This window comes from Capsicum annuum, chromosome 2 (assembly GCF_002878395.1).
Source record: "Capsicum annuum cultivar UCD-10X-F1 chromosome 2, UCD10Xv1.1, whole genome shotgun sequence".
NCBI lineage: Eukaryota > Viridiplantae > Streptophyta > Magnoliopsida > Solanales > Solanaceae > Capsicum > Capsicum annuum.
Genome location: NC_061112.1, coordinates 147,680,288 through 147,695,145, shown reverse-complemented (window position 1 = coordinate 147,695,145; position 14,858 = coordinate 147,680,288). Strand labels below are relative to the sequence as shown.

The 14,858-nt window shown below is 37.5% G+C and overlaps 1 protein-coding gene across 1 annotated transcript; it reads right to left on the bottom strand.

The window, feature by feature from the left end:
• Positions 1-1,491: 1,491 nt before the first annotated feature.
• Positions 1,492-4,849, bottom strand: LOC107855492 (xyloglucan glycosyltransferase 4). The gene is made up of 4 exons (XM_016700509.2): positions 3,619-4,849; positions 3,033-3,341; positions 2,531-2,935; positions 1,492-2,420 (listed from the first exon to the last, which is right to left on the bottom strand). The coding sequence occupies exons 1-4, from the start codon at positions 4,255-4,257 to the stop codon at positions 1,782-1,784; spliced, it is 1,992 nt and encodes a 663-aa protein (XP_016555995.1). The 5' UTR covers positions 4,258-4,849; the 3' UTR covers positions 1,492-1,781.
• Between the last annotated feature and the right edge of the window lie 10,009 nt (positions 4,850-14,858).

Here is a 14,858-nt window from a genome sequence, read left to right as displayed (position 1 = left end):
GTATGACGAGGTGGTTTGGGTCTCGCATTCATTGAGCGAATATCTTTTTATATGATTTTGCACAATTTTTACCTCAAAAATTAAACTAGCTTTTTGAATTAAGTTTGATCAAATATCTAACATTATGGATCCATGATTCTAAATATTGAATTTATCTCAAAGTGAGAGACCAAAAATAGGGATAGAAGGGGGTCATGGTGATGCATCCTAGCAACCATGCAAGTCATAACCAAGGGATACGGCGCATCATATTCGCAAATCAACAAGTTTTAATATCTTAGCCTTACGATAGGGCCACATGTGGCCTTTTATGTCCCTATGTGAAAACCCCATGTGCCCAGCTACCATGTGCATCGCTGTACCAAACTTTTATTTTATTTATTTATTTATTGAGCCTTTAATATTCTAGACAATGATATTTGAAAGTGAATAAACATTTCATTTACAATCCATGAAAAAAATATAAAGAAATAAATCTCTGTTACTTCTTCCGTTTTAACTTCCAAAGGGAAAGTACCATCAATCAATCAATGGATTCGAGTACAAAATGCTATCAAAAATAGGCAGACAGCGACTCTAGTGAAATGTGTTTATTGACTTCAGGTTAAAAAATGTTGGCATTATCAATTACCAAGGAGTTGATACCAGAAGTACGTGATCAACTTCAAGTATCTTGACATAACAAAACTGTACACAAGATAGTATTATATTATAGTACTATAGTCAGACTTTTTTGTAACAATCATTTTTGCTTATAACGGTCAAGTTTTCTTGAGACCTTATTTTTCAAATTTTATTACATATTCTCTAAAATAATATTTCGCTATAGCATCCAAAAGGTATTTTGGAAAATGATGCCATTATAGTAAACTTTGATTGTACTAGTTTACTACATGCGAAAAGCAAAGGAAGCTTCTGTGGATATACACTAAACACAGAAGATGGTTCTATCACGTGACACAAATAAAACAACCAGCAAGTTGAAGAATTATCAAGGGTAGACAGAAGAATAAGGAAAATTGTTTCCTAAATTAACATGGATTGCTGTAGCATTAGAGCTTCAATTGTAAACTGCACATGAACTAAAAGTGAGTATGCGGATAAACAAACAAAATAGTAGGTGAGATGTCCTTCTCTATGCTCACATTGTGGCACCCATCATGGCCAAATTACCTGCAAGATTACCTCAAATATTGGACCACTCAAATCTGGTACGATTGTTTAGTTAGCTTCTATTTTTTCAAAGGCTTCTCCACTGTGTGACTAAATTTGTTTAATATTTGTCACTTCTCTTTTTCATCTCCTAGGAGGAGGGGTGATGAGAGGGAAGGCATTAGTCGTTGCATTTTTGAACTCTTTTTCAGCTTCATCGATGTAACATCAAGTTTAAAAGAATGAATAGTATTACATCTACGACAGATAAAACAGGTATCACAAATATTCCACATCTGCTAATGCCAAAGTATCACTTAACTAAAAGAAGAAAAGCCATTGTGTAAACTAGAAATTCATATCCCAATTCACAGTAAGTCAACAATATTTCCAATTCATTATTATGCTTGAAATAGTAAAGGCAATTACAAATTTCACAAATGAAAAGAAATAAAATAAAAGTATATATGAATGAATGTGAGTATGCTACTTGTTTAAAATTCACCTGTAACTATTTTCTTACGGTGAAAATTCCAGTTTGCAACCAAGTTCTGATTGCTGCTCAACTGGAAAGTTTAGTCTCTAAACAGATGATGTGCCAAATAAAATATTTAAACTCTTTGCTTTTGTTAGCTGACTTGTTCTCCAATTAAATCCAAGCCAACTATAAGAAAAGTTAAGCCTTGAAACAGCAAGTAATAGAAATGTATGCCCTGTGCAGATAACAAGCTTCTTGCTGCTGCGGTGAGCAAAAGAAAAGCAAGTGCTAATTCCTTCCGGTAGATTTTGTTCGCCTTCTTTTTCTTCGGAATCTCTTCATGTTCCTTTATTTTCCCGTATAGTTCCAGACCGGATTCAGATAGCCTTCTTGAAATTTTCTCTTCGTTCATATTCTTTGATTCCCTCTCAGCAAATGCTAGCAAGTCTGATTCAGAAGACCTGCCTGTTTTCTTGGTGACCACCCATTCATAGGCACTGCCCAACTGAAATAGCCCCGAGACCATGGCATTGAATTTTGTCACGGACATTGTGTTCTCGAATAGGAGGTATGGCATTAGGAAAGGGAAAGACTTTGGTGCCGGAAGGATGTTCAAAATGGACATGACAATAGGGACATAACAAATCACCCAAGCAGGTAACTCGGCTTCTGGTATGAACATTGTTAGTGGAAGTATGATACAAAACAATGTGAACGAGTAGAAGGGTAATATCAGCTTCCTTAGAAGAAAGAAAAGGAATATCATGTTGGCCTTCTTCCAGACAGATATCTGCAATGACAATGCAAAAGACGGTTAAACTTACTACTAGTCTGAAATTTGAATGTTCGGGTTTGGAAAGTGGAAGTGAGAGTGCGAAGATAATAGAAAGCAACGCTCACCTTAGAAGTCAGGATTGTAGGAAGACATAGTCTGAAGAGCTGCATAGGACCAGAATGCCAACGGTGCTGCTGTTTTTTGTAAGCCTCGTATGATTCTGGTAACTCACAAAGTGCCCTTACATCATTAACATAGATAAATTTCCAGCCACACAAGTGTGCTCGGACAGCAATATCCATGTCCTCAACAGTTGTCCGTTCCAACCATCCACCAGACTCCTCCAAAGCCTTAATTCTCCAAACACCAGCTGTTCCATTGAATCCAAAGAAATTGAGATAGTGACCATTCACTTGTTGTTCCACCTCAAAATGGAAGCACAAGTTAATGTTCTGAAGCCTAGTAAGTAAGTTCTCATCCTTATTAACGAAGCTCCAGCGTGCTTGAACAAGTCCAACATCTGGTTTTCCCTACATAACAGAAATCACAAGGAACTACTTAGCCTCGTAAAAAGATTAGCAATTGGCTATTCAGATTTTAGATTGGGTAATTGAACTAGTTTGTTACCTTAAAATGAGGTACGGTCAGTTTAAGGAAATCAGGATTTGGTTGGAAGTCCGCATCAAAAATTGCAACAAATTCATAGTCCTGAACGTAATCACAAGCCATTGCAGATTTAAGGTTGCCAGCTTTGTAACCAGTTCGGATGAATCGATGTCTGTAGATGATATTGACCCCTTTCTCCTTCCATGATAAACATTCATTCCTGATCATTTGCTGCAGGACTTCATCATCTGAATCATCCAATACTTGTACCAAGAATCGATCTTTTGGCCAATCCAGCTGACAAACAGCACCAATTGATTGCGCGAACACCTATTTGAGTTCAAGAAAATTTGATAGTCAGATTAAATCGACAAATTAACCAACACCATTATTCAAAATCTGATCAAATTTCATGGCCAAACAAATATTTGAAGATAATAATTGCTTAAATGACAGAAGGGGAGCCTTGAAGTAACCGGTAAAGTTGTTGCCATGTGATCGGAGCGCAATCAGTGCACGGGGCTGCCCTTTTTAATTGTTTTAAAAACTACTCCCAAAATCTATGGCCAAACACTAGCTAAGATGGGCAATATTTCTGTTATCTTACCTCTTTTTCATTGCACATGGGAATCTGTACAAGAACCATGGGGAAGAAGGATCCATCCTCAAGATCACAAGCATCTTCATTGATAATTGGCTTGGTCTTTCTAAACTTCATCCAGAAACAGCCAAGACAAAGAACAAGGCGATCTACGGATTGAATGAGGAAAAGCACAATGCAAAATGAAGTGAGTTTTGCAAGGGAAGGAGCAATATAATCAGCTCTAAAAGAAATCCAAGCCATATAAGTCCATTGCAAAATGCTTTGCACCTCCCAAGGATTCACCAGATTTAAATGCCACTGATTGAAATAAGCAAAGATCTCAATAAACAAAGCCACCACTGATATAGCAAGAAAAGCTCTAATAAATCTGTACAACTTCCCCCTGTATTTTGGCTCTTCATCACTCTCGTCTGATAACGCAATACGTTTCTTTACAGATGCAAAAGTCGTGCACAAACTATTGGCCATCCATGGGATACAACCAAGTGTCCTCTGTGCCTTAAGCAGGAGCACTTTAGTAAACCTTTTAGGATTAGCCGCCTTGTTTTTATCCCGAAAAGCCGGTGAATTCAAATCATTGACCTCCACTAATGAAATGCTTTTAGGATTCTCCATGGTAACAACTACAGAACTTGGTGCCATTATAGATCAAAAGGCAACAACCCCAGATGAGTAACTTGAGTAAAATGCCAACAAAATGAATATCAAGAACTCGATATGAGCTATGTAGTTGGGACAGTAACATCCATTTACAACAAAAAGAGCACAATTTGATCTGTAGAGAGCAAAGAAGGGGTACAGTGTACTCTTTCTTAAATGGAACTCAGTTTGTAAATATGAAGTTGTGAGAAGTAGCAGAAGACATAAAAGGAGGAAGAGAAAAGGCAAGATCAGGTGTCAGTGGAGACAAGCGTGGCACATGGAAGCTTCGGTTCTTCTTAATTTAAAATCTCCTAATAACTAATAAGCAATTAGCATAGTAGTGTTGTATTAGTAGTTGTTGTTGTGCAGGAGTAAGAGAAAAAAAATAATAATAATAAGACCAGTCAAAAAGGAAAAGTGTGGAGAGAGAGATATGTGAGTTCAAAGAAGGAAGACAATTTTAAGTTTATATAATAATTTTGTCAACTAAAAATAGTAAATTATGTGAGGAGGAGGAGTGGGGGTCACCAGATTCGTGTGGACTGTCAATCAACAAAAAACAAACAGAACCAATTTGTAAATGAAAAATGACAGCCAATTCCAGCCAAAATGCACAATCTTAAATATTCAAGTCATCAATCCCCTCTACCCCCCGCGGCTTCGTTGTGACGTAGAAAATTGAATGACTTCTATACTGGTCCTTGAAATATTTATTAGTGTAGCTTTAGTCCTTAATGTTATTAAAATTGGGCACATTTGATCTTTGTTAGATTTAATGACCCCACTTGTGATAAAATTAACTCTTGAGAACAACAACAACAACAACATACCCAGTGTATTCCCATAATGTGGGGTTTGGGAAGAATAATGTGTATGCAGTTCATACCACTACCTCATATGAAGTAGAGAGGTTTTTGATAGACCCATAAAAATTAACTCGTGAGAAGTACGCAGATGTTTTTTTAATTTAGTTTCTTACCTTAAGAAGAGTTTTTTTTTACTTAGGATTTTAGTGACAAAGAAGGCTTCTGTGGGTTCGAAGATGACATACCAGTTGATCCGTTCGCTATATCATATTTCTATAAAGGAGAGTAGAAGTAAACGAATAATGAGTCCAATTGGCTTTAGTATAATTTTTCTTAAGGTGTAAAATAGGGTGAATAAATGCAAAGAAATTTGTCCTAATGTTCTTTTTTTTTTTTCAATTTATACGAGTCACGTGCTTCTCACAAACCAATCATGTTAAAAATAGTTATCATCATGTGTTTTAAGTAACAGTGTACAGAAAAATCTTAGTAGCTCAGTTAATTGGTTACCTGAAATTTCACTTTGTAGGTAAGTATTTAGTTTCTATCTTGTAATTTTCTCCTCCATTTTCTCAAAGTTTAAAAAAAAAAATTAAGTGTATAACAATGTTTAAGGAAAAAAAAAAAACATAAAGGACTGAAAAGTGCTCTACTACATTTTGGAAGGACTGTTTTAGACCAACCCAGAACATAAGGGACTATTTTTATGATTTTTGTACGTCACAGCCGTTCAATTTCAATATTTCATGGAAAACAATACTGTATAAGTTAGTAGTGAAAAAGAAACATTTCCAACGTCTGATGATCTGTAAAATACCGCGTCTCTTTCCGCAGATTAGGATCGTTAAACATGATTTCTTTTTGTCTTTTAATTATTTTTTCTATATAGACTTGCACTAATTACAAACAAACTTCCGCCTGCCACCTCCCTCAAGTCAATATTTCTATCTTCATTTTTTGTTTAAACAATCTTTCCATCTATTGTACTTTTACTGATTATTTTATCTCTTGACATCTATTGAATTTTTTTGAATTCATTTAATTCGTGGGATTGATTTTTACTTGCTTATTCTATCTACTTTGCATGTGCCTTATTTTTCTTGCTGTTGCTTTGTAGTTACTGCTAGTGCTTTGTTACTATAGTTGTTTTTATTTCCGCGGGGTAGTGATTGTAGTTGTTGATAGTAGGATAGGGTCATGTTCGAGGAAATTGGGGCGGGGGACTGTGTTGAGGGTGGGGGACGAGAGTAGGGTAGGTAGGGGAGTGGGGGCAAGGTCTGGCGTTAAGGGCGGTAGAGGAAGGCGTGTTGCTAGAGTTGATAGGCTGAGGGTTGGGTTTTGCAATATAGGGACTCTCCTGGGAAAGTCCATAGAGCTGGTGAAGATTCTTAGAAAGAGGAAGATCAATATTGCGTGTGTCCAGGAGACCAAGTGGGTAAGGTCTAAGGCTAGGGATATGGATGGTTACAAGATTTATTACTCTGGAAGCGTGAGGCGTAGGAATGGAGTTGGCATCTTAGTAGATGAAGAGCTTAGAGAGTAGGTAATGGAGGTTAAGCGGTTTAGTGATAGGCTGGTGACTATTAAGTTGGTCTTTGGGGGGTTTACCCTGAACGTGTGTAGTGTGTATGCACCGCAGGTGGGCTTGGACGGGGAGGAGAAGATGCGGTTTTGGGAGGACTTGGATGAGGTAGTGAGAGGCGTGCCTAGCTCTGAGAAAATTATTGTAGCAGGGGATTTCAATGGGAACATCGGTGCGTTACCGGGAGGCTTTGGTGATGTGCATAGTGGTTTTGGTTTGGGGGAGAGAAATGAAAAGGGAGCTGCTCTGTTGGAATTTGCATGGTCCTTTGGGCTAGTGGTGGTAAATTTGAGCTTTCCAAAAAAGGACGATCACCTTTCGAAGTACAATTGCCAAGACCCAAATTAACTTTTTGCTGCTTAGGAAAAGGGATAGGGTGTTGAGTAAGGACTGTAAGGTCATTCCGAGTGAGAATCTTTCGACCCAGCATAGACTTTTGGTGATGGACTTGGGTATAGGAAAGGATAAGAAGAATAAGGGTGGGGGGGTCGATCGAGAATTAAGTGGGGCGGCTTGACGCCAGTAAATGCGCTGGGGTTAGGGGAGAAGTTGGCATTTTTAGGGGTGTGGGATTGTAGGGGAGATGTAGATGGTATGTGGGATAGAGTGGCTAGGTGCATTAAGGAGACAATTAATGATGTGTTGGGTGTGTCTAGGGGTCGGACCGGTTATCATCGAGGGGATTGGTGGTGGAATGAAGAAGTTAAGAAGAAAGTCAAGACTAAGAAGGGGGCGTATGCTAAGTTGGTTGAGATCAAGTGTCACGCCCCAAAATCCCATCGGGCCGGACTGGCACCCGAAGCCGAGAAGGCCCGGGAGAACCCGTTCAAATACCTGTACTTTCATTTACATGTCACCAAAAATTTGGACAGCACTTCATTGCATATAGAAGGGTCTAATTACTTGTATCAGCACAACACGCACAAATATAAATATATATAATACTTGGTCGTCGGAGCCACCACATATAAAAATATAACATCACTATATAAACTTCCATGACTTTACCCTTCCTTATGTCTACAAAGCCTCTAGGATATACATGACATAACTAGGGTCGGGACAAACCCCCACCCACACATGACTCCTGTACAATAATAAAACATAAGGGACCGACTCGGAAAGCTCCAAAGCAAACTGGAGCTCACCAACAATAGCTGTATGACCTGACTCCTATTTATTCTGTGAATGAGCTGAAGCATCTGTGCCTGCAGCATGAAATGCAGGTCCCCCGTGAGGGACGTCAGTACGAAATATGTACTGAGTATGTAAAGCTGTAAATAATCATATGTGGTATGGGGGATCAAGAAAATCAGACGCAAGTGAATAAATCATAATAGAAGTGAACCACACTTCATAAACACTTTTAGGATCATGTACATTATCATTAATCTGAATTGGGTTCTTGAATTGAAACACATTTATGGAACGGTATACATTCGTTCATTTTATTCTTTACAATTATCATTCGCCATTACCTCCTCCTCCCGAACCTCTAACCACCTAACAATAATCAATATTGTACCGTACTGTGACCATTAGGCTGTCCCCAGTACATATCAACTGTAATCATATCAAATATCGGGATTGGCCCATGCTAGGCTTAAGCCCCTGAGCTACCACCCACACGTATATCAAGTAACACACATAAGAGATCTTTCCAATAACTTAGTTCAAAAGCTTTTGAGATTATTACATTAGTGTTCATGCCAATATAGTACCGTTGGAATAATGATACATCAATAGGAACCAAGTAATAGACTTTCTATATAATAACGATGTAATAAAGACTCATTGGTACATCAACAATGTGTTTCGGAATCATCAATATCACAACAATGAAATAGGAGCCTTTCGGTATATCAATGAAACATTTTGACACTTTATAGAATGGAAACAACTTCGTTGGTAATGTAGAACAATACATGTTTTTGGACAACCTCGGAATCTTACTTGATGGAACATTGGTGTTTTCATGCCAAAGAACATCGTTAGAGTATGCTTTACATACCTCGTTGTAGATTCGGATATCAATTCAACACAACTTCCCGCCTTTACAAATCACTTATCTACAATGAAATGTTTGGCATCTAGTATTAGCAACCCAACACCACAATTCTCTTCCATAATTCCATACAACCAATATTTGCAAAGCATTCCCAAAACCAACTTGAACAATAGGTTTATGTGTGTGTGTATATATATATATATATATATATAATCATCATTTCAATACCACATCATCACACCAAATCCCTTCACAATTCAACATAATCCAACTATGCACCAGAATAATCCAACATCATTTCCAATCATCTTTCAACAACAATCAAATAACATACTTCTTATGCTCACATGCATATATATACATATCCATATAAATAACACCAACATAATTTACATCCTTACCATAAAATGGCCCTTTTGATTTCGAAGTCCAGTTGGCACAAATAAGGGGTGCTCCTCGAAGCCCTCGAGACGGTGAACACAACTACGGAATCAATTTGGATTTTCTACGGTTGAATCACAAGATAATTGGAGTTGAACTTAGGCTAGGGTTTCTTATTCTTCAATAATTTGGATGATAATGATGGATATGAGGCTAAGTATATGTATATAATGACCAATTTTCGTCCATGAGGCGATGGAAAATGACCATATTGCCCTTAAAATTTAAGTAAATTCGAATCTGTCCATGGTGGACTATTTTGACAGGCTAAAGTAAATTGACCATAACTCTTTGCTCCGATATCAGATTTGTGTGAAATTGGTATCGTTGGAAAGATAATTCAAAGAGCTTTCATTTAATATAAGGTAGGACACCCAGTTTGTCCTGTACAAGGAGTTATGATCGTTTGAAGTTGACCCTAAAAATCTATTTTGAGAGGCTGAAGTAAAACGAGTATAACTCATTACTCTGATGTCGGATTTGGATGAAACCAATTGCATTGGAAAAAAGACTCAAAGATATTTCTTTTCATAGGTGGCAGCTCTCCCAGTTCATTATATTAAGGGAGTTATCATCGTTCAAAGTTGACCCAAAAAAATGGCTGGCCTCAGTAATTTGTGTACAGGAAATTTTCCTGCATATTTACTATTCCCAATATCCCGGCCACCATTTTATAGTTTCGAACGTGCTCGATTATATCCGAAACCTATCCGTTTTTGAAAATCTTTATATCGTTGGAAAGCTTATTCAATAACCTTCGTATGGAACCATCGACGGGCAAATTCCGGTATAAATAAAATAAAATAAAATTAATTCTATATTAATAAGACCAATACACGTACTTGAATATGCCAATATATGTACTTGAATACGGGGTGTTACATCAAGGATGAAGAAGAGAAGCGGGTAAATAGGGAGGAGTACAAGTTAGCGAGGAAGAAGGCTAAGCTAGCAGTTACGGCGGCTAAGACGGCTGTGTTTGAGAGTCTGTATGCGAGGTTAGAGGAGAAAGGAGGGGAAAAGAGGTTGTTTAGGTTGGCTAAGGCTAGGGAGAGGAAGGGTCGGGACCTCGACCAAGTGAAATGCATTAAAGGGGGATGGTAGAGTGTTGGTGGAGGATGGTCACATTAAGAAAAGATGACAGTCGTATTTTTATAGGCTCTTGAATGATGAAGGGGATAGAGTTATTGTGTTAGGGGAGCTGGAGCAATCAGAGGAGTATTGTGATTTTAGTTATTGTAGACGTTTCAAGGTGGAAGAAGTCAGAGAGGCCGTTCGTCGGATGCGAAGGGGTAGAGCGACGGGGCCTGATGAGATTCCCGTAGATTTTTGAAAGTTTTCTGGAGAGGCTGGTTTAAGGTGGTTGACTGATCATTTTAATGATATTTTTAAGTTGGCGAAAATGCCCGAGGCTTGGAGATAGAGTACTATGATCCCTCTGTATAAGAATAAGGGTGACATTTAGAGTTGCAACAACTATAGGGGTATTAGGCTATTGAGTCATACTATGAAGATTTGGGAGAGAGTAGTCGAGTTGAGGTTGGGGAGGATAGTGTCTATTTCAGAGAACCAGTTTAGATTTACGCCTGGACGCTCAACGATGGAGGCAATTCACCTGGTGCGGAGACTGGTGGAACAGTACAGGGAAAGGAACAAGGACCTGCACATGGTGTTTATCGACTTAAAGAAGACATACGATAAAGTTCTTAGGGAAGTTCTTTGGAGATGCTTAGAGGTAAGTGGGGTTCCGGTGGCGTATATCAGAGCCATCAAGGATATGTATGATGGAGCTAAGACCCAGTTGAGGACGGTGGAGGACGATTCAGAACATTTCCTTGTCTTGACAGGGTTGTATCAGGGATCTACTCTTAGTCCGTGTTTGTTTGCTTTGGTGATGGATGTGTTGACACGGCATATCCAGGGAGAGGTGCCATGGTGTATGCTTTTTGCAGATGATGTGGTGTTGATTGATGAGACTTGGGGTGGGGGGAGGGGGTGAATGATAAGCTAGAGGTGTGGAGACAGACTCTTGAGTCTAAAGGGTTCAGGTTGAGTAGGAGCAAGACCAAATATTTAAAATGTAAGTTTAATGGCTCTATGGAAGAGGACGAGGTGGTAGCGAGGTTGGATTCTCAGGTGGTGTGTAAGAGGGATAGTTTCAAGTATTTCAAGTCCATGATTCAAGGAAATGGTGAGATTGACGAGGACGTTTCCTACCGTATTGGGGCGGGCTGGATGAAATGAAGGCTTGCCTCGGGGGTGTTGTGTGATAAGAAGGTGCCGCCCAAGCTTAAAGGAAAATTTTATAGGGTGGCAGTCCGTTTGGCCATGTTGTATGGAACGGAGTGCTGGCCAGTCCAGAACTCTCACATTCATAAATTGAAGGTGGCGGAAATGCGGATGTTGTGCTGGATGTGTGGGCTTACTAGGGGTGATAGAGTTCGGAATGAGACTATCCGGGAGTAGGTTGAAGTAGCTTCGGTGGAAGACAAGTTGCGGGAAGTCCGTTTGAGGTGGTTCGTACACGTGATGAGGAGGGACACAGATGCACCGGTTCGTAGGTGTGAGCGGCTTGCTTTGGATGGTTTCAGGCGAGGCAGGGGTAGGCCGAAGAATTACTGAAAAGGGGTGATCAGGCGGGACATGGAGCAGTTATAACTTACGGAGGACATGACCCTAGATAGGAAGATCTGGAGGACGCGTATGAGGATTGACGTCTAGTGCCAATTTGGGTAGGTAGGGTAGGGCATTACTTGGTGGGTGTATTATTCTTGTTATGCTAGCTTGTTGCATGTTGTATTACGATCGTTTACTATTCTTTATTTACTATTCCCTGTAGGTGCCGTATTTATGTCTTGCCACCTTGTTCCATGCTTTTTGTATGAATTTGATTACTATTCCTTATCTTGAGCCGAGGGTCTATCGGAAACAGTCTTGCTACTTCTTCGGAAGTAGTGGTATCGACTGCGTACATCTTACCCTCCAAACCCCACTATGTAGGAATACACTGGGTTTGTTGTTGTTGATGATCACCGGTGAGCTAAGTGGACCTAAGAGGTTTAATCAAATTTCTTTTGATGAAAAATTATATTGTATATATAAAAAAAATTTTGTGACTCCATCTATTGGTATGAGCTGATTGTGTACTAATCATATTCCCTTGTGAAGTCAATTTGTTTGGTGTGTTTCACTCTGTTGTCAATCTTTACACGACACTAATTTTAATATTATTTTATTAATTTAAATAGATTCCACAGAATTTGAAACGAAATTTTCTCTATAATATAGTTAAACTCCAGCTAGGATCAAATGGCGTATGTTTACATTTGCATTAAGTGATTATTGGGATGAAAATACATAATTCTAATAAAACCACAGTAGCTTTACATGTAAAGAAATTTGTTTTGTATTTATTAATTTGGTAGAATTTTTTTTTGTTCGATGACCATCATATTTGATTTTGCTTTTCAGAATTTGTTTATGTACACTTGTAAAGTAAATTAAGTTGTATGCCATTATTTGTTATCTGTTATAATATATAATCTCTGTTATTTTAAAATTAACGAAACATATTTTATATAAGATTCGATTATCTTTTAGTTAACTTGCTAGAGTATATAGTTTCTTTTAACAATAATCAGGAACTCGGTAACTCGTACAAAAGAGTAAATACATAATTACCCCCTGATCTTGTTCGAGTTTTGCAAAAAGATACTTAAAATTTAACTTCGACCTATTACCCTACGATTCTTCTTTATTTTGTTGCAAATACACCGTTTTCCGCTAAATCTCAATCACAATAGAGAGAGTGAATGCACACACCAATCAGGTGCTGCCACGTGTCAAATATTTTTAATTTCATATTTTATTTATTTTTTGAGAATTTTTTTCCTTTTTATTTAATTTATCACCTCCCCTCTTCCCCCACCCCACCCCGCGTCCAACAGCTCCCCCCTCCCCCCACGCGTCCAGGTCCAACAGCTCCCCCCTTCCCCCGCGTCCAGTTTCCTCCATTAAAATGGAGCTTAAAGCTCCTGTACAATCTCCATTTTAATGGAGCTTAAAACTCCATTTTTATTTATGACCCCATCCTACCTCCCAACCCCCACCCCATCCAACACCTCCCTCCCCCATTCCCGTCCAATTTCCTCCATTAAAATGGAGCTTAAAGCCCCATTAAAATGAAGACTGTACATTAAATTTTCTTTTTAAAATTATGGTGATGATGATGTTGTTGTTGTTGCGTTAATTGATGTTGTTGTTGTTGTTGTTATTGATGTTGTTGTTGAGTTATGGTGATAAAGAAGAAGTTGAGGAAGAAGACAATGGTGGATGGGTGGGGTTGCAGGGTGGGGGGTTATGAAATAATTTTTTTAAAAAAAATATTAATTTTTTTTTTAAAATATAAATTATATATTAAATTATTTACACGTAGCAGCTTCTAATTGATCAAAAAAGTTATTTTTTGTCTTTTCACGCACTTGTGGTGCGTGTATACATGTAGAAGATCAATATAGTATATTTATGATGAAATAAAAAAGATTCATAGAGTAATAGGTCAAAGTTAAAATTTAAATATTTTTTTGAAAATTTCAAATGAGTTAAGTGGTGTAATCATATATTTACTCGGTACAAAACTGTGGTTGACTTTCTCTTTTTACTATACTACTGTCTACTAGTGGAACATTTATTTCCTATTAGTTCTCCATATTCAATAAAGCCATTAAAAATGGCACATTAGTATAATTTAAGACAACATACATAAATAAAAACTGTATGTTTTATTTCTGACATGCCTGGGGAAGCTATTTGCTTTTTTATCTCCTCAACTTTCAAATCCGTACAATTCACAAATGATTGAAGAATAATTTAATCTAAAATTAACATGGTCTAACTCATTTACCCGCTTTTATTAATAAATAGGTTAAAGTTAACTAAACTAATTTATGATCATTGAACAATTCATACAATCAATGGGAGCTCATCTCTCTCTTGGAAACTTCAAGAGGTCAAAATTACTTTTAAAATTATCTGTTTTTTTCTTTTAAAAAAAAATGATTTTTGATTTTACCCTTTTGTGACTTTGTATTTTGTCATTTGGATGTCCTAAATATGAATTGACATGACACCTCCCAAGATATTATATGTCTCTACCATGCCAAACAGTGTCAAATGGAATAACCCTGCCCTTGTAACTTTCTTCTATAATTTTCTCTTTAAATTCGAGCAATATTATAAGTTGGTACAAACTTTAATATTGCACCACCAAAGTAAAACAAATAGAATAAATGGGAGTTTAACGCTTATATATCTACGATAAAAATATATATATAGAAAAACTCACACTATCAAACTTATCTAAGAGATAATTAAATATAATCGTTCATGTAAAAAGTGAAACAGTAACTTAAAAGTAAGACGTACCAAATAGAGGTGGAGTCATAATTGTTGTTTACGAGTTTTGGGTTCTAGCTAATTTTTTGTAAAAATTAATAACTTGTACATGTTCAATAAATTTTTAAGACAAATTCAGCAGAATCCGTGTCTGACAGTCTATAGTTTCGTCCCTAACTTAGTTTGTTGCAAGTGAAAGAAGAGACAAGGATCTTTCCCTGATGAGGGTATTCTGGATTCTCACATGAAGGAGTCTAAATGTGTTCATATTTATTGGTTGCTTTCGTAGAGAAGACAATCTTTAATAACAAATTGTTTATTAGATTTTTTCAATTTTGGACTCAATTATACGATTTGTGATGTTGCACCA

Bases quoted from the DNA above. Each gene is read 5' to 3' on its own strand.
- LOC107855492 (XM_016700509.2), bottom strand. From the start codon at position 4,257: ATGGCACCAAGTTCTGTAGTTGTTACCATGGAGAATCCTAAAAGCATT. The intron at 3,342-3,618 runs GTAAGATAACAG...GAACTCAAATAG, and splicing joins CCATGTGCAATGAAAAAGAG to GTGTTCGCGCAATCAATTGG. The intron at 2,936-3,032 runs GTAACAAACTAG...TCTGTTATGTAG, and splicing joins TGACCGTACCTCATTTTAAG to GGAAAACCAGATGTTGGACT.